At 42.5% G+C, this 20,713-nt stretch overlaps 1 protein-coding gene across 10 annotated transcripts in view; it reads left to right on the top strand.

The window, feature by feature from the left end:
* The first annotated feature begins 594 nt into the window (after window positions 1-594).
* mbnl2 (muscleblind like splicing regulator 2) overlaps window positions 595-20,713 on the top strand; it is a 51,158-nt gene continuing 31,039 nt past the window's right edge. For 9 of the 10 annotated variants that reach the window (XM_022768352.1, XM_022768356.1, XM_022768355.1 and 6 more), the window contains exons 1-2: window positions 595-812; window positions 10,212-11,124. In XM_022768352.1, the coding sequence (XP_022624073.1) occupies window positions 10,951-11,124 (174 nt within the window). In that variant the 5' untranslated portion in view covers window positions 595-812; window positions 10,212-10,950. Of the gene's footprint in view, window positions 813-4,272; window positions 4,550-10,211; window positions 11,125-20,713 lie in introns of those variants that run through there. The other variant, XM_022768351.1, reaches the window with a different exon arrangement.

The raw sequence follows: 20,713 nt of genomic DNA, 5'->3' as shown, positions 1-20,713 counted from the left end.
TTAAATCACTCTTGCATCAAAACAGTTAAGTTACAATAATAAAAAATACATCAATTTTCATTATTTAACTAGAAATTCAGACTAGGAGGAGGTTACTGTACATTCGTCACATAGAAGTGTTGAACATGGGGAGATAAACCTGTAGTATCTCAGAGAAGACAGCGTACAAATGTCCTCAATGTCTTCATCTTGTCGATGGCAGGCTACTTTGACAGACAGACGGGCACTGGTTCATAAATCAGTGGCCACATCTTTTCCCCGAGGGAGATTCACTGTTGTTTCCTAGGTAACAACCACCCCTTTACCCTTGGTTCCTCTGGACTGTACCATATTTACTGTAGGTGGGAAATTGTGTTGTTTATCGAATAGAAGTAGATTTCCTTGATTTAATTGAACGACATTTACCAACACATTATAACTGCATACAGTATATATTGTAGTTGCAGTTTACAATAGCTCAAATAATTGTTATTAAATCCGGTACTAATATTTATACCTTAGAACTAACCCCCTAGCGAAGCTCATTCAACATTTCCTCCAACTGTCAAAATCGCTTGTTGCTTCCTACCCTAGCCTTAAAAGTAGTTAGCGAGCTAGCGTGTAGCGAGTGATAGCGTACTTCAGCCTTTCACTGAAATACATTTCGAAAGCGGAAAAGTTTGCTGCTGAAAAGAAATAGTGAGAAGTCTCAGTCGAAGTCCATTTTCTGCCGTCCTGTTCCGAACCGTGGGTCCCCTTCCAGCCGAAATAGCGCTTTCGAGAAGCGGCGGTGGCGGCTGAAGTGCAGCTGGATGTGACAGGTTCGTCATCAGGTAAGCTGCAGGTAGTTAGCTTAGCAGCTAGCACCCTTTGGTTCTGGCGTTTCTTTACACACTTGTTACGGCGTTATGCGGAATATAGCAGCTTTTTTGGACAGTAAAGGTGCCTGAAAACGCTCTTAATGTTGAAACGTTGGTCGTTGGTGACTGGTTTGCTATGCTAGCTCCTAATCACTGCCGAGATAGCTAATGAAAACAAGTGAAAGCTGCTCCATAAAATCAAAGATTAAATCAATATGCATTACGTCGTCGTGGTCCCCCGTGTGTTTCTCCTGCACGGTTCATTGTAATGCTTTCTGGGACATTCTGTTTGCTATTAGTGAAGTAGCTAATGACCTAATAAAATCTGTCGGGGCTAGGTTCTGATAGTAACTAATTCATTATTAGTTCCACTTATGATAGACAGCCACCAGTATTCACCAATGGCGTTGGCATCACTGTCATAAAGTGCATGCATTTTCCAGTGTACTACGAACTAAATGTAACATGTTATTACTTTCAAATGCTAATGCAACAACACCTTTATTAATGTGCTGTTAGATTTAATTGCTGGGTACAAGAAGCAATAAAGCAGCTCTTATGAGATGTTAACTGAGGCACATTTCATCTACTGCAGGTTGGCTGAGCAATAGTCTTTACACCTGGGTAAGGTTAATGGGTTTTGATTAGGCTAGTTGCTAGGTCATCTACTGTAATTTGTCCTTCTGTAAATGCAAATTGACATCTAGAATAAAATTACACCATTGGAAGAGCAGTGAGGCAGACTGGAGACATTAAGTTCAAATGAGCTATCAGTGTAATACTGTAAAGTGGACCTTGGCTTGCCATTTATATGGAATATATTGTGTTCATTAAGGTTATTAGAGCAGTGCCACACACTGCAATCCACAGCAGAGTAATCCACTGTACAATATAACAGCTAGGAAATAGGGTTGCTTTCAGAAGTATGAAAATAGATTTTATACAGGGTCAAATTAGCATCAGATTATCCTACAGAAAATAGATAGTTTGATCCAAAGCCAGTAGGAATTTTAATGTAGGGTATCTAGTATTCACTGGTTGATTTTAGTCTTCTCTTTTATTTTAACTTTTGAACACAGTCTCAATGCACAGCCTTGAACTTGCTCCAAAACAAACTGGTTGACCACCACTTGCCTACGCATCCATTCAGCACTTGTGGACTTAGTGTGTGACAGCCCTATCAGAATAACTTACAAATAGAAGGAAGCACAACTCTCTGCCGCTTGATATTTGATTATGGCTAATAATAGAGAAAGACAGCTGCCTTTTCATTGATCTGTCTTCGGTGCCCTATTTCTGAGCCCTGTTTTTTTTCTCTCTCCCTGTCGTGTTTAACTATCCAGTAGTAATAGTAATAACACAGAATACAAACAATATTCTATGCTGGGGAGCATTTTCAAACAGTTTTAACCCATCAATCTTCATTTGCTGTAATTAGCCATTGTTTCAAAATTCTCCTTTTGTGTTTGAAAATGAAGCCGCTTTGGGCAACAGAATCCGAAATCTGGTTGTGTGTGAGTGAGCCAAGCCGTTTGGGGTCAAACAGGACAGGGATAATAAGTGGGGAGGGGATACCATGTGGGAAGGAAGTGGCTCGGCTTGTTTGTCTGCCAGGCTTTTGTTTGTTTTCCTGTCGGACAAATCTATTTAGGAGGTAGGCTATCTGAGGTCTGCCGGTGGAAATTAGCTACAAGCAGGGCTTGTTATGCAGTTATTGACAGTTATTCAGTAATGTGGTTATTGAGAAGTCAGTTGCAGACAAATGAGAGATTGATAAGTTTCATCCATCAGCAGTGATGGAGCATACTGACCTGTACAACTGCCGTTGTTTAGGATGAATGATAAGATATTTTGTTGTTTATTGCAGTCATACCAGTCAAGTTTCTTCTTGCAGTAATATTTAGTTGTTGCTGTTGAGAAGCACTCCTCCTCCTTTAATCTCTTGCCTCTGTGTACATGATAGTATAGTGAGACTGCATTCATGGAAGGTGTAAATTGACACTTCTGCTTTTGACAAAGGCTGAGATCCCCTGCCTCTCTGTTCATGCTTCATCTAATGGCAGAGTGCTTGTCTGTGTTATTTCCCTACAGGTGCCCTGATGCCTAAGATGACGTCAGTATTCAGTGTCATTTGCTGAGGTAGACAATTTTTCATGCTAGTGAGATTAATCCCCCCCAACCCCCATCTCCCCAAAGATAAATCTATTGCCTGTGAAGCATCAGATTATATATAGCTACCAAAGCATAATCAGACAGTAAATAGGTTTGTTTATCATGGAACTGTAAATCATGTTTAGCTTCACTGATGTCAACGAAACACCCAGGCTGCCGCGTCATTCACAGCCTTTGTATGAGACAGAGGCAGAGAGAAAGAGAGACAGACACAGGGAGAGACAGAGCCACAGAGACAGACGGTACAGCTGTTCTATTGAATCTGGATCGAAAAGTCATGAAGCTGGATCTCTGACTCATCAGTTCTGTGACGCTCCGGTTTCACGGCTCATATGATGCCAACCAGCATGTCATCAGCTGGGTGGAGGGGAGAGGATGGGTGGGGTAGGAGACAGACCAAGACTCCCAAATCCCAGCCATAACCAGTCTTTTTTTCCAAACACATTCTGATGCAATAACAATAACAGAAATGTTCACTACTGTGCAATTTTCCAGTCCAGTAAACTAAGGAATTAGATTGAAATAGAGCTTGAAAGACATCTTACAGAAATGGGGAAAACATACAGGTAGGGGATGAGGATAGGTTGGAGGAGAAGAAGACATGATATACTGAATGTAAGAGAGGAGGAGGAGGAGAGGGGTGTCTGGGTGGTGGGGTAGATGAGTTTAGAGGACGGATTCTGAGTGGAAGTAGAGGTGAGTCGGGAGGGGGAGGTGGTGCAGTCCTCCTGTTTCCTGGGGGGATGGTGTTAAATGTGATCATAGAACATAGAGAAGGACGGGGCTGATTTCATTATGAAACTGCAGCAAATCTTTGATTATTGCTTACTGATATAACTTTGTTGTATGACAAATATGTCTAGACTTTATATTCTTGAGCTTGTTTTCTATTAGAAAACAGCTCATTGGCGCTGATATGAATTGAAATAGAATCAGGTTCACCAGGGGAAGAGTGGAAAAAGAATTAATTATGTGATATCTAGTTTAACAGGGCATGAAATTGGGGAAATACCTTTTAAGCTCAGCATTCAGGGGTTGTTACTGTAAGTGCAGTTTTCGCCCCTTCAGTTAGGATGCTCTGTTCCAATAGAGGGCTGTGATTCAGAGAAGCAGTCTCTCTATTGGTTGGAGCTGTTAGGGGCAGGGCCTTGCCACAAGCTGGTGGGCAGGAAGGGGCTGGCTTTAGGGGTGTGGGGGGGGTGGTGGTGGCTGGAAGTGTTTCAGCTAGATAGTTGGAGTAGACACTCTTCTGCTTCCTGCCTGCCTGCCTCGCTCGCTTGCTTGCTCCGCGGCTGAGAGAGAGAGAGAGAAAGAGAGACATCGAGAGAAAATCCCTGTCTAGGCATGGACCTCCGGCTGCAGCACTCGGCAGCTCGTGAGGAATGACAACACTTCACATGGTCATTAACTCCAGTCGCTGAGGCTGAAGGGAGAGCTGTATTGTAGCTCAGTGTCACAGAAGCACCGGGTGCCTCCTATGTACGGGACAGCAGACAGACAGAGGCACACAGCAGAGCTACGGGACACAGTGAAATGAGGTGGGAAAGAACCGTCATATTGGCTGGCTTTTGCTGTCTTTTTCTTTTTTTTTTGAATTTTTTTTTCTGGAGTTTTGCTGCAGTGTGCTGCATACCAGTCTGGGTGGGGAGGGAGGAGAGGGAATATTTTATCTGTGCTAGAGAAAGAGTGTGAGGCTGAAACGAGGGAAGAAACGAAGAAAATTTAGATAGAGTGGTGTAAACGCAAAGGAGTAATGGGAGCTTTCCACCATGCAGTAACTATCCATGTTGCAGTTTCCAGCACTGTAATGGACTTTCTCTTTCGGCTTCTAAGGGAGAGGCATTATCACAGCTGTTGACTCGCTCTGTCCTTAGTGCAAATGTCAGGAGTTCTTTTTGCCACATGGGCAACATATTTTTCACTCTGTAGAGAAAAACTTGTGTTGTGTGGCATCTGCCCTGACACTGCTTGCTTTGTGTGTTTCCCCCAAAGTTTTTCCTAGTAACTCTCAGTGCGCAAATTTTCCAAATAAGAAGGGCTAACTACAGGCAAAGGTTGTTTGTACAGAAGAGGGTCTGATGTTTCGACACTCTTTATGCATGTGGATACAAATAGCCGATGGCCTGAATAAGCTGGAACTTCACAGTTCTAATAAGGCCCACATCATAATTAACCTTTTGAGTTAGATGGGGCACGGGTGACGTGTCTTTAGCTTTCCGCTGTCTATCTAGATTTAGCTTTGTGCTAGGCGCTTTGCCTGGTGCACTCAAGCAGTGGTCATCATCGCCTGCATGGAAAAGGCCAGGGTGGTGTCATACGTCTGGCCATGGATCAAGGGGAAGTGGGTGTTTTCTAAAATGGAACTTCAGTTCAGCCCTTCCTGTTGAGAAAAGAATAGGATACGTCTGCAAGAACCTGTGAGCCAGATATCCCCTTCTCAGAAATTGACTCTCATGCAAATTGTACCTCGAGATGGTATTAAAAGGATTTAGCGGTTAGTAGGTTTTTCAGACATCTTCTGCATGAAAGAGGGAGAGTGATTGCTCTGTGACACTAGGGTGAGTTTGCTGAATCATTTAGCTCTTATGTTTTCAAGTGCTGTAATTTGGTGGCTTAAGATTTCCATTCATTTGATGTGTTGTACTTAATATTTCACTGCATAAGAGCTTTAATCTAATCTAGTGTTTTCTATCCTTGATTTTAGGATATACAGTAGAAAGTGTCAGTGGAACTCATCACAACAGTTACACTGTACCTATAGTGCTTCTTCAGTTGTCACTTCAGAGTTTTACATGCAGTATGCTTGGGTATCCTGTTAATCATCATGTTTATCTGAACAGCACTATTCACCTCTGGCTGCCAACTGTACTGTAATTAGCTGATGACTTGCTTGAGTCCTGTGGCTAAGCAGGGAGCAGATGAGAATACTTACACAGGAAAACAATTCCATTTACTGAGTGCAGGGGTTGATATCAATAAATGATATTGAGACTCTTGTCTGTTTTCAGTTAAATGCTTAAAAACTTAGCAAATGATGGAAATGAACTATCATTTGTTCTGTGTTATGAAATAGGCCACTTATCAGGAGAGGAAAGCCCAGTCCTATACCATGAGCAGGGCCATTTGGGTCACTGTGGTTTAGTTAAGGCTATTATGATATGGAGCACACCTATCTGCTGACTCTGTGAAATGCTTCTTGCGTTGCCTCGGAACAGTAGCTTAGTCCTGCTATAGACTCTGCTGAGCTCACTCACCCGTCCTTATCGCTAATGGTACCTGATAATATTGAACTCAAGGAGCCATAGCTTATGCCAAAGACAATTTCATAAGCGTCATAGCGTCCATAGTATTAAATACGAATTAGGCTGCAGGGCCCTGCTCTGATCCTCTCTGGAAGATGCAAAGGAACATTTTGCAAGCGGTGATGTCACACTGAAAGCTAGGTTAGTTTGCTAGGGATGGAGGACATTTTGATAAAACCTGCACTAATTTTCCATTACTCACTGGAAACTGAACATTTTCCTATTTCCCCTCTACAATGAGGCCCTCTCTCCACAGCCTTGAAAAACATTGGCCACTTGTTCCTCTTGACCATGCAAATGACCATACAACTGTGGCTTGCCAGCATAAAATGGTAATAAATGGAAATGCAGTCACTCAGGTACCCAGCTCATGCTCTTGTCTGTCATAGTCGTTTGTATTTGTACTTTATTTTGCTGGCAACACCTGGCTGATGCCACAGTAAACGTTGTCACAAGGCTTACGACCGATGGAAACCAGGTAGCTTATCGTCTCTGCTGAACAAATACAAGCAGCTAAGATAACTGCACCGCGCAGCCAGAGCACACAGATACCAGACTAATGGGTTACATACGTGGTATTCAGAGGTCAAGCCAATGACTTTCACTCGAGACGCCCCAGTCCTGCTGACTCTCATTCAATTAAGCAGACTGACCAAGATAATGCCCCTGCCAGCTGGCCTTAGTAAGCGTCAGTAATCCATAAAGTCTAGTACTGTGGTGCTTTTCTTCACATCTCTGCCCTGCTTTATCAGGTCACCCTGTCTGTTCACTGTTTGTACTGAGGACACAGAGGGGACACAGCCGTCTTATAGGAACTCAGGAATTAAAGCTAAACAGGAGATACACTCATGTGAAGGTTTTGGCTTTTAGGTTTTATTCTACATGTGGTACTGAATTGCTGAAAACATAAAGGACGACACTATCAGGATTTAAGATTCAGTTGTCAAAGTGAACAGCGATATTAACAACTATTTGATTACAATACCTTGAAACACAATATATTCCTGTGTTGTCAGAGCCAGATTACTAGACTAGTCCTTCGCTCAGGCTCTATTTTTGTAGAAATCTGATCTTCACATTTCTAACCCTGGAAGGACTTAAAATTGCAAAAACAGAGCCTGGTTCAGCCATGAGGGTATACAGGAGGGCTAATCTCTGAGGTAAAAACATATGGTGCTGTACGGTCCCTTCCTACCTGCCAGCCATCTGTGTTTCTGTCCCTTCATACCAGTAGCATTGTCTCCGAAGTGCGACTGCCAAGCTTAGTGTAAACTGAGCCAGTTTGCATGTAGCAGAAGAAGGACACGTCAAACCAGACAAAACCAAAACTGCATGCCCTGCCTCTAACCTCAGTGAGAGTTTTCCAAAGCAGTCATTATTGCAAAGCCATTTTCTTCTACTGTGTGTTTGAGTTTCCCATGCGCTTAGGATGGGATGTTGTTATATGACAGAGGTAACAGTTTTCCCCGCAGGATGGCAGTTTGCTTTCCAGCAGGAGTCGTGGCATGTTTCTAGAGGCTAGCATTAGATGCACATGCTATCGCAGTGCCATTTCTCTGTGTGTCAATCTTTGCTCTTTGAACATGTTTGTGATTTTACTTTGTTAATTTACCGAAAGATTGAATTGATAATCAAAATTGTAATTTAAGAAATTTTCTATCTATTGTCTAACCAGTTAATTAAAGAATTGATTTGGGCCTAGTTTCAATGCTGATTTTGTGCATCACAGCAAACCAAAATTATGACAAAAAATGTTGGCTTGGGCAGCAGTTAAATTCCCTGGCCATATTGCACAAACATACAGGAGCCTATCCAGTATGGGAGCAGATGTGCAATCATGTTCGTGCATGATTTTTATCATACCATCACCCACATGAGGGTCTTAGTGATCTCCAGTCCTCAACATTTGTTTTGAATATCTTTCATGACAAACAGTGTTTGAATGTTGCCTGTTGAGCCTGTTGATGATCCCAACCAGCCCTTATCCACACTGTGGGCCTACTCGATATTATGAAAGCTTTCAGTGCGGTAAACCTCTGCTTTCTCCACAAAAAATAAAAATGACTGATGCCTGTGGTATCCAACTATTTTAGCACAACTTGCTCCATTTGCGGCCAAGTCATTTCACAGAGAAATGGCGCCGCTGTCCCTTCACACATTATGACAAAGTAGGTTAGCTTGATCACAGACTTCTTATGGCTTCTAAAAATAAGAAGGGATTAATTGTTAAAGGTCAGATCTGACATGATTCTTACCTGACTGTCTCTTCTGCAGCGATTGGCTCTCTCCCTGGGGAGATGGTGTGAAATTAAATCCTGCTTTGGAGAGTGGAGCCTGGGCGTCAGTACGATCGGGCCAGGAAGCTTCTCATCTCATTTCACATGATCAGCACTAAAGTGGGACAATATGATTAGCTAGACAATGGTCTGGATTCATAGGCTTGGAACAGTATAAGGTTGGTGGGTGATTTCAAGGGGAAACATCTTTCTGCTAATTCGTGGTTTACGTGTCAAAAAAAAAAAAACAGGTTCTGAAAGATTTTGGCCATTTTTTCTTTTGTGTACATGGTCTTGTCCTTATGCCGCCTTTGAGTATCTCTCCTTGATGTTTCAGCCTCCAGACAAAACTACTCACAGAATTCAGAAGTCTCCAATTAATGAGTCCAAGTTCAACTAACAGACCAAGAAGAAGGATGAAGCTTAGTTCTGCAGGACAGCAGGCAAAAATACTGTGCTGAACCCAAATCTGACAGGACCTGAATGACTGAATGACAACTGTGTTAGGGTTTCTGCTTGTGCAGGGAATTTGTAAAGAGATTCCTTCTTCCCTTAACAGTAGCATAATATTTCGAGTCAGTCTCAACTTGCCTTCGTTAACACCAAGTGGAGTTTGTCATGTGCCTTTAGAGGTTGTTCTCAACATCTTAGCATTTTTTTGGTGTTTTCCATAGATAGGTTTATATGTTTAAATCATTAAAGGGGAATCTTTTAGCTAGAGCTGTAGGTTTTTACAACCCTTCTCCATGTCCTTCTTCAGTCTGGTGTTCCCTATCCCCCTCCCTCAGTTAGCAGAAAAATATTTCCAGATGTGCCAAGAAAAGAGCTCCCTGCGCAGTAGCTTAGTAATGGATTTCTTACGCTCAAACTAAAGGTCACTTCCTCAGATTGTAGCTCCACCAATTGTCCCCCCTCTGTCCCTAGACAACAACCAGACAGAGACCAGTGCCTTTACAGGACGAGGCAAGACGCACATACACGCATTCCCCTCGTGAATGTAAATTGCCAGGCCGCCGTCAATGAGCCGGTATCTAATTTGGACGGTGGGAGACCAGTGAATATTGCAGGACACTGGGCAGCGTCATAATCGTGTCTGGCACTGGCATATGCATCTGTCTCGGTCCCTCTCTGGCTGCTGGACGGCTGCCCGGAATAGTGCTGCGCTGCGCGGTTTTCTATTGGCTGCACCATCCCTCAGTGCATGGCTCTACAGGGCGGGTTGCACCCTGGGGCTTTTTTCTATCTCTGCTCTGAGTCGATGCTCTTGTCCACTGTCTCATAGCACAGAAGCTTTTGCCATTCACCGCTTTGTATGCAATATGTTGGAGAGCCAGCGGGCTTGTAGTCACCCGGTACAATAGCACACAGCAGTGACTGGGGGACTTAAACTCAAGTGGCTTCTGAATAACCTCACAACTGCCTTTTCTCTGGTTCATCAGCCCTGTACCCTTTAGAACTAGCAGCCCTCTGGGGCAGTGTGCACCCAAATTCAGACTGACATTCATACACAAACACAGTTAACGCCTGCTGATATTTAGCAAGCCATTTTCTCACTCTGAAAATAACCTCAATCTGTTTGTTTCTTGTCTCTCTCTGTGTCTCTTTTCTCTTCTCCTTTTCAGATCACTGACAGAAAGTGCCTTGTGAGACGACATCCCTTCTTGATGATCCCTGGGCGTTTCTGAAGAGCTTCAGATTTCTCCCTCTGCAGTCGTGACAGGATATAGCTCAGCTGCAAACACCGCTAACCCTTTGGGTTATTCTTACCTGTGCTCAGAGAGAAGAAACCCCAAGTGAAGAGGTGGAGCTACTGCACTGCTGGCCAAGGTGCCAAAGCTCAGAGAGAGTAGGTATTGAAGACTTTTAAATAATAGAAAGCCACAAACGTTGTGTTGTCCTAAACTGTGCCATCGCACCTCAAAATAGCACCACTTCTGCTCTCCAACAGCCACCCTTGAACAGATATCATCTTTTATACAAAGGACATTTTTGGGACATTGGTACAACCGGTAGAGATTGTTTCCGAGCATGCCCCCTCTGCATCGTCAGAGGTCTGCACCTGAGACTTACTGATTGATGAACAATTAGCTGTTTGACTGACAAACTCATCAACAGCAGTGCAGTCCCATGCTCCGATCACAGAGACTTTGCCAGTCCATTACCTCCACTTTCTTGTCCACAAGGACAAACCTCATCCACTGACCTGAGGCAGATCACTTATATCTACATGTTCCATTAGTTTTAGTTGTTGTGGGTTTTATTTTTTTTTATTGGAACACTGAAACACCTCCTCAGAGGATAATCTCCTCCTTAAACCAAGTGGCTCCACTCCACCCCAGCTCCACAGCCAGCACTGCTGACATGGCTCTAAACATTGCTTCGATACGGGACACAAAATGGCTGACCCTGGAAGTGTGCCGGCAGTTTCAGAGAGGGACTTGTTCACGCAGTGATGAGGAATGCAAATTTGCCCACCCACCCAAAAGCTGCCAAGTGGAGAATGGGAGGGTGATCGCCTGTTTTGACTCATTAAAGGTAAGGATTTTTAAATACCGTATGGAACTGCTCTCATGTGTTGGGATGTTATGACTTTTACTCTGTCCTCTACTTAGTATTGGATACAAATAGATTGTGGAATCTATATCTACCTTTTCATGAGGTTAATTTCTTGTCATGTTTCCCTGGCATATAGGTAACACTGCAAAAATCATCCTGGTTTCTACTTGTTCATTTATTTCTCTTTACATAACCACATGGTTAAACGATAAAGCAAATAATAATTGGATTACATCCCTGCAATACCAGTAGAGCATCTGACGTAAAATGTTAACAGCGTTGTGGTTCCTAATGGTTGGTGGGTGTAGGTTGTCTGCTCAAATTAGCATGTGTGTCAGGTCTCCATGCTGTGCTGCAGTTAGCAGACCAGTCTGACCTATGAAGCTAAAGGCCAGAGAGGTTTGTTGTCATGTTCACTGTCACCACAGGTGTGTGTGTGTGTGTGCATGTGTGTTTGGTTTTTTATACGGTAAGTTCTTCTAATGTTACCATGCCTTGTCCATCATCTGTACTTGTGGGGGAACATCTGATCGCCTTAAGTCGTTCCAGGGCTTCTATTCCTGGGTGCATGTCAGCTGTCAAACACAACCAACAAACAACATCAACAGCCAGAGTTTGCTCTGTAATGTTTGGTTCTCATAGAAGAGGAATAAGCATTGCTTCTTTAAGATGTGGTTAATATGCTTTTTGTCAACTGAAGACCAGAATCTCAATTTTAAATGGATAGAATTGTTATGATTGACTACACTGGGTTGATATGCGGCCTTAAAGCCACATTGAAGTATTTATTTCTTTAATAAAGGCCTGTAGTTTATCTGTAGACACCTCTTATGAGGAGTTATGTCACAGTTATATTGATATGTTTGATACACTTACTATTGCACAGTTTGCTTTTTTATTTGTTTTTTTCATTGTGGTAAAATATCTCAAATTAGCTTAACACCAGACACATTGAAAGTCTCCTCAATTATAACAAGGGCACTTCACACAAGCCCCCACATGCTGCAAATAAGATGACTGAATCCAAGAGCAACCTATTATTTTCAAGCTGAGTGGAAAAAAACAAAACAACAGCTGTGACAGTGATAAATAGCCAAAGAAACTAGAGCAGAACACTGTAACTGTGAGGAGTTTTTCTTTTTTTAAATATACGCTGTAGCTGCATTTCACTTGTACAGCAATGCAGAGTGTGGAGAGTGAATTTCACAGTTTGTATTAGGTCAGTGACAAAAGACAGGCTAGATCCGCACCTTGTGAAGAGCTGTTCTTTAATTCTGACGTCGTACACTTTGTTACACCTTAAAATTGAAAAGTGCTGGTTTGCTGGGGACAACACTGAATTGTGACCCTCTTCTTCCTGACAGACATGGCAAGCTTTCCAGTGTGTGTAAAAGCGCTCTTCATTACAAGTTTGTCTTGTTCAATTATTTATTTGACACTATGAAAACAAGCCGCGTTTAGGGTGCTACAGCTGTTTTCTTGAGTGAGATTGAATTCATGAGTTGCTGAGTTATTGCTTGCAGTCAGCCACTGAGTGACACTGCTTCCCAGCTGCCAGATTTTGCGAGATATTATGCCATTATTGTTTAACGAGCAAACAGCTGACGCCAGTCAGAATCGATGTGTTGTTGTATCATGCAAAGAAAGCTTTGACATGGATCCATGGCACATGACATGATTTTGCTGTTCCTTGAAAAGGCCAACCAGTCATTCCCATCATGATTGCCAGCCAGTACTGAGTGGGGTAAGGATATAGAGGCATTTGATGATATTGCTATTGCAATTTTTTCTTTTTCTATTATTATGTATACCACGCAACAACATCCTAAGAACAAAGGAATATTTGTTCCATCTGCTGTCTGGGCTTTGTGCCTTTGACCCTGCCACTGCTTACTATAGGTTTCTTATAATATTGTTTATCTAGGAATTTTGTCGCTGGACAAGCCTGTCAGCGAAATTGTTCAACATATAGACAAGTCTATATCTAATTGCAGTCACTCTTTCCCTCTCCCTCCCCCCACCCCCTCTTTTCACCATACGACCCAGTGACAGAACAAGAATACAGGATTCTCTGTACTTTTAACTCCAACTCGCCTCCTCTCTCACAAAGACTTTCCTCGTGACAGCTAAGAGAATGAATGCTTTATTATGCATTAGGAAATGTGTTTCGCTCCACGGCAGGCTGATTTCCACCCAATTACGCCCATATCGTCTTCCTGGGTCTTCTTATCCGATTGGGTTATCATGCCAGGGTTGTGTGCTGCCAGGCGTGACATGGCAAGTGATCAGAAGGGTTGTTTTCATAAACATGTGAAAGGTATGGCTCAGGAGAGGAGTAGAGGTGTAATTCTGTCTTGTCAAAAAAACATGCTGAGTCTGTGGAGAATTTGACTGTTTTGAATTGAGTTGGTAAAAACATCCCTGTGAGGACAGTGGCTCCTTGTTGAACTCCCATATATTAAAATCTCAAATTTTGCAGTCCACTGGCAAAATAAAAGATTTTGCTGCTTGTTTTCACACCAGGGTTTATTATGGATATATGCTGTGCCAAGTAGAGCCACATAATCACTTGTGACTTAGATTTTTGGCCTATGATTACTGAGTGTTTGGGCTACACAATTAAAAAGAAAATCTTTTACATGAGATTATGTAAATTACAGGTGTCTCTGACTGGTAAACACTTTGCAATCATCTTCTGCTACGCAGCTTTTAAAAGGTATTATTAATTTTAAACACAATGCAGTGGGACTCCTTAGAAAGGCTGCTGTCATTGCTTGTGGCAAGAGGTAGAGAAGAGATAAGCACTTCATATATTTTTTGGGTATAAATTACATTTGAGAGTATAATTAAGTTATAGCTCCAGTGTGTGCATCCGTCCTTACTGATGAGACCTAGAGAGCAACCAGGCCCCTCTGATTTCTGATAAGGACAGAGATGGGTGTAGTTAGTTTGGGAAGCAGCCAAAGAGTCACTTGCACTAGTTCCATTCATCTGGAGCAGACGGATGATATGGGAACTCAAATATCTGGTTTTGCATTTTCTGTTAGTGTGCTTTGCATGGGACGAATGACAATGAGGAATCATTCCTGTTCTGTTACCACATGCTTTCTCGATCATAAAGCTTGCAGCATCCTGACTCCGCTGCGCTGCTCTCAGCATGTCTATAGTGTAATGTCTAGGGGATTATTTTTTGTCCCCCTGCTCAACACTGAAGGCTTTAGAAATAGTCTCTCTATGCTACATTTGTCATCTCTCAAAATAGGACAAGCTGCCTCATCTCTGTCCATCTAAAGCCGTAGTCACATTTGGTAGGTAGTCATGAAATATCTCACCAGGTATCATCCATTTCCATTGAGACGTGACATCAAAATTTGACAGTGTTGACCTCAGCAACAGGAGTAGCTGTGGGAATTGCTCAGATATGTCAACTGTTTTTTCAATTACACTTCCAATATGGCTGTGGAGCCTGGCACCGCTCAGCTCTTCTTTGTGTTGGTATGTTTGTTTATGACTTTCTCGACTTTTTCGTTTGTCTCTGCTTCATCTTTTGAAGTAGGAAAATTACATGCAAACCAAACATGCACAGACAGGTTTGGTGGCTGCCAGGCACAACGTGGAATTGACATGTCTTTTCAGGATGTAGATTGTAGTTGTTTAAACAGTGTGGCAACATGAGGTGACCTCCATGCAGGTAGATGATTTAAATTATTTAAATGTGGAGGTATATTACCATCAGTTCATTCACTGCAGAAGTTGATAGATAATCAATACAGGCAGCACTGTGTCTCCAGCAGTGCCACAGATGATGTGTCACATTTGATGCCATTTCCTTTAAGCTCTGGTACTTGTTTCACTGTGACCATGGAAACCGTAACATAGTGGTGGTGAAGATGAGGGGAGGAGAGTGCTGTTGGAAATGAACGAGAATACTTACGGTAATGGGGTAAATGCAATCACACCAGTCATGTGATGATGTCACATTGGCTGTGCCTCTGACAGTAGCCTTTTGTTAATTTCTCTGCTTTTCCAGTTTGTTCTCTTTAGTCCTGTCTCTGACCAAGCTGGCTGGGTTATATTTCTTCACTCTGCAGTAATAGACTGCTCATGTCCAGAGCGTTTGTCTCAATTTATGTTTTTGACTGCTTGTCATTGCACAAATATGTCATAACACACGCATTTGGAGAGATTGTCATTTAGATTATATTTTTTCTACACTTCAGAAAATTTAGTTAGTAGTACCCTGACAAACCTTTACAGAACAGATCACATGGTTGATAACATGGGCTGTTTAAATTTTACTCCCCCCATTTTTTTGTACCAGTCAGATTTTACCAGGTGACCTCCACGCCTGATCGAGCTTCAATAGTCTGAGAGGTGGGGGCTAGTGTGTTGCATCCTGGCACTATCACATTTCGTCAAGTTGCGGCTGTCAGAAAGAAAGTGGTGAAGCAGGAGAAACAATAGAAGGTACTTTCAGGTGTGTGGAGTGTTTTCGCATTTGTATCACAGACTCTGCACAGTCCCCCTGGGGGTGAGGTGCCCTGTTTTCCCTCACTTGGTAAGAACATCTTAATCCGGACTCTGCTTCCAAAGAGCACACATGTTTTTTGGGGTCGTGGGATGGCTGAGACCAGTAAATAGAGAAGCGAGGGAACATAGAAAGAAGGGAAGCTGGTAATATTTGAATGGCTAGGGGAATAATGTACAGGAGGAGAACCAGTGATTCAGCCAAAGGAGTAAAGAAATAAAGTCTGTCTGCAGGTGACAGGTCAAGTCAAGCTGGGAGTCAGAGCAACTTTTTAAAACTAATTGTATTAAGATTCAGCGGGAAAGTGTCTGTGACCTTGAGTTAATCTGTTACTCTATAGCCGCTAGTCCTGACAGACACCAGACAGTGAAACTTAAATGCTAACAGATACCTTTTTGAAGTTTAGAAATTCCTCTGATTTAACTGTAACTTCCTCCCTCTGGGCTTATTGCATTTGCGTTTTTTGGGATCTTTAGGAACCCTCAGTGAACATGAACTTTATGCCCATGGCCTCAGCCCCCCTTTCCTCCCTTGTTTTAAAAGATGGGCTCGGCTGCATTCCTCGGCGTAATCCTCTCGAACTGGGCCACACCCTGGGCAGAGCAAACGTGGAGGGGAATGTATGCAGCGCTGTGGGAGTTGGTGTTCCCCCAGGGTCATTCACATAGACACAATGAGGCACTGACTTGAGCTTAACGTGGGGCTGCAGTGGATGCAGCATGCTTTGATGAGCCCCTAGGAGACCCCCACCCGCTACCATTGGTTAAACAGGCCTCTTCATACACAGACGCATGCACGCACGCTCACTGTCTTCCCTGTGCAAACTGTGCCAAATTTAATTTGATCCATGTGATTTCACCCCCTACAGCCCACAGCCCCAGTCAAACTGATCTGAAAAAGGTTCCAAGGATGGAAAGAGATAAGAGAGAAGGAGGAGAAAGTCTCATGACCCAAGCCCAGTTTGTCAGTCAGTCCTATGTAGTCACAGGAAATTTTTCATACTGATAAGAAAAACCACAAAAACTTTTATTTTGTGTAAATGATGGCAGTTTAGCCACCATTAAACCTCAGAAATAGTTCAGTGTCAACATTTCTATCAGATGCACTTGAGCTATGTAGAAAGTTGAGTTTCATAGCTAAATCTAAACCTGTTGAAACCAACAGGTCTCCCGTGATATTACTGTTTCACTAGATCTTTTCACTTTCTGTCTTCCTGTGATGTGACATTTACATGTTAGTGTTGTCATTTTGCATAAATTGATTGAACTTGTGACAGATAGCTTCAAAGGTTATTGATGTTACTGCAGACAGTAACGACAGTACTGCACTGTGCTGCTGTTGATCAGAGAAGTTGATGCAGTAGGGTTGGCATTTTAATTGGGCCACTGCTCTGACCCACATCTGTGTGTGTGTGTGTGTGTGTGTGTGTGTGTGTGAGTGTGTGGGAGTGAGAGAGTCTGCTGTGATACCCACATTTCACTGTCCCCCTCTGGGTCTTGCTGCAGAATTGGTCGAAGCCAACTGTAGACACTTTGCTCAGAATATTCAAATATTACAAGAAAAGAGGAAAACGCAGTACTACCGTAATACTACTGTACTTTTTTTGACTCCTCAGAGTCAGTTGTTTATTTCTTGTTTCCTACTTTTACCTGTTTTTTTGAGAATGTGTGAAACCTCAGTTCATTCATTTGGGAGCTGCTGTTGGTGCAGTTGGTTTACAGTGTTTATGGAGTCTTTTGGTAGCAAATGTTGTCTTCTTGCAACAGGGATTTTGCTCTTTATGTGGGCAACCAAACTAAAATACTACATAGAACCATCTGAGAATAGTTGTGTAGTGGTACATACTGTAAATGTGAAGGCAATTTTGTGTCTAATATCAAGTGAGAATATTCAAGACATCAGAAAGAGGAAAACAAGCAGCATGTAGCTTTAATAAACCAAAATATCAGGCATGAACTTGCATATTAAACTGCATTTAGGAATAATTGTTTTTAAATATATTCACAAAAATACATGTTATGTTACGCAGAGTATTTATAATATCAAATGACTCATTTCATTCAAGTCAAAACATGGATTTAGTTACAGAATGTCAGCTGTTTTTATTCAGGCTCTCAATGTATTGGTCAGACACACAGCAGTAGTGGGTCTTAAACGCCTTACTTAATGTAGGGTAATCCGCCTACTCTCTACATCACTCTGCTAATATGCAGCCCCTGTTTTTATCATGTAACGGAGTTCCAGTTTTGAGCTTGCACTCCATTATCTCTTCTCTATAAGACAGAAGACGTATGGCACAACTGTTGTTTAGTATCAGATTGAATAGTAGGAGTTCGTCACCCAATGAGCCGCCTGCAACATGATGGAGAGACTGAGCACTGAGAATCTGCCCATCTGCTGTACCAGTGTCTCACCTGGTCTCAATCCACCCACTACCTCTGAGTCATCCTTTTTTTTCCATCTCGCTCTGCTGCCCACAGTGCTGATAAAGTACAAGATTCTCTGCAATTTTTTCCCTCTCCCTGTAAAAAACAACTTAAATCAGTGCTGCAGAATCAATGCCATCCTCACATTTGGTGATTTCAAAGCCAGCTGGACTCAAACTGCCTTACTGCTGCAGTAGTCATTGCTGCTGTGAGCACCTCTGCAGTAAAGCTGAAGGCAGATCTATGGCGAGTCAGGCAGGAGGCTTGTGTGCTTGACCTTTAGTATTGGTTTCATTAATTATTGATACGTAGTTTCATCATCAGTCATCAGGGGATTCATTTCTCTGCTTTGTTCAGCCGAATCCCACCTTACATATAAAAATGTACATCATTTTTGGAAAATCAATAGCTTCATCCTTGTGTTTTTCCTGGAAGGAACAGAGATGCCTACTGCTCGCCACAGTATGCTCTGTGTATTGCACATGGCTTTTTCTGTGGCCCACATTAAACATAGAAATTAATAGTTGCTCTGGAAATGTGTTGACTGCTCCCCCAGGCTTCTTTTAGTTCTCCTCTGATTATACAATGGACAAACTTACAAAGACACACAGCTCAAGATGCTCCACAATTCCCATTCAGCCACCCACAGCTCATATGTGCATGCACTTACACACACACACACCTAGGGAGCTACAAACAGTTAGACAGACAGGCCCAGCTGTCTCCCAGGGGCCAGCCTTTATAATGAGACAGAGATCTTCTTAATTGGCTCCATCTAATGAGGCAACAGAAATGCAATCTTTAGGGGCCCTACACCAGAATGGCTTCCCTCCACTTTTTTGTCTAAATGACTATTGGTCTGTGTCAAACAGGCTGTTGTGAACCAGACCTAGCATGACATCCCAATCCCATGTGAAGATGTGTCAGTGGGGAAAATATCTAAGACTATATGTTGGTATGTCAGCATCAGAATTATTCTGTGTTAATAAAATGAATATAAACAGCAGTGACAGTGATTGACATGGGCTTGCCTTCTAAAAAACATGTTGAAGTGCACACTGTGAACTCTTTTTTTCTCCTACAATGGTTCTGATTTGTATCCTATTCAGGCTTGACAAGTGGAAGTGATGGACGTGATGAGCGGTAAAAGTGGAACCTGCCATAATTTCTTGTGAAACACTCCCCTGTGCAGTCTGCTGCAGTACCTGCAGCACAGCACACATAATGAAGAGGCAGTCATTTGCCTCATTAGATTATGGATAAGGACTGATTCAGTGGTCTGATCTAAAATGGCTGATTACCCAAAACAATACTGCTGTTGCAGTCAGTGCCATGAGGTTATAGTAGAGAATTTGTTCCAGTCTAACTTTTCTCAAAAACATCAGGCTTAATAGGCTTGAGTGTAGCTGCTCCAATTTGGAGTAATTTGATAGAGCTTGTCTGGATGAAAGTCTTGGAGTCAGTGTGACTCTTGCATTAGTGAATGAAAGGCTTATAGCTGTCTGGTTAGAGAGAAAGCTGGGTATTGTTGTAAATGTTTTCATACCAAAGCACGCTCTGCTAATTCAGATCTGATACTAGTTCTTAAATGATGCTCTATTGAGGCCTCTTTTGTTTGTCTGAGCTCAATACAAATGCCCACATCAACAATAAAACTTGATGTCTTATAATTGGCATAGTTTTGGCCATCACAAATATTAACATTGTACCTACCAGTTTATGTCTAAGATCTGGAAACATCATGATGTCGCCACTGAGAATGAGAATTCAAGCTGTCGAAGCTTTTGAATATCTTTTGATACCCAAAAACATGTATGGTAATGTGTACTGTTCTTGTGGGGATAGTTCTGTAATACCCAGTTCGAGCTAGAGGTGTTATTTGTGTCACACCCAGGGTGGCCATACCATAAAGGTCAACTTTAGGTCATGGCAGCATATCTGTGCCTCTCTGTGTGTATATATGCGTGTGCTTGGGCCTACAGGGAGGGGCATGCAAAGTTCATGGGCGAAAGTGAGATGCCCAATTTTCACACCCAGCAGATGCCTGCACCAGTGACCCACGGCGACAGGTGGGGGACACTAATTGGCAACGCGCACCGTCACAGAGTAGGGCGAATCCATGGTGGGTGAGGGAATGAGGAGGAGATGAGGGAGAGGAGGATGAGAGGGAAATAGAAGTGGTACCAGTGGGGGATATAAATTGGCGCCATTAAAACATCTATGGTAGGAAGAGCATCAGTTTTAATGATCATATGGCTCAAGCACAGACACTACTGACACTGTAGCTGTACTACCAAAAAAGGCATTTCATGATTGATAAGCAAACAGATGTTGCCTGTGAAAAGTTCTCTCTGATCCTGTTCTGTTTGCATTTCTGTAGCTCTGACTGGGGTTCAGTCTGCCTCTCACTCTCTTTCACTCATTCGCTTACTTTAGAGAAAACGGGAAAGAGTACAGGATGATAACATGGGTGAATAGAGTGATCAATATGTTTACCTGCATCAGACAATTTGAAGATAAAAACACACCCTGCAGCTCAAAGGCTGTTTGAGTCACTGTACCCTGGTTTTATTGATCTCATCTCTTTGACCAAAGGGCACTTATTACTTTAACC

Source organism: Seriola dumerili, unplaced genomic scaffold (assembly GCF_002260705.1).
Source record: "Seriola dumerili isolate Sdu_G_001 unplaced genomic scaffold, Sdu_1.0 BDQW01001556.1, whole genome shotgun sequence".
Classification (NCBI taxonomy): domain Eukaryota; kingdom Metazoa; phylum Chordata; class Actinopteri; order Carangiformes; family Carangidae; genus Seriola; species Seriola dumerili.
The sequence above is the reverse complement of the archived record's forward strand: the minus strand, read 5'-3'. Positions and strand labels throughout refer to the sequence as shown.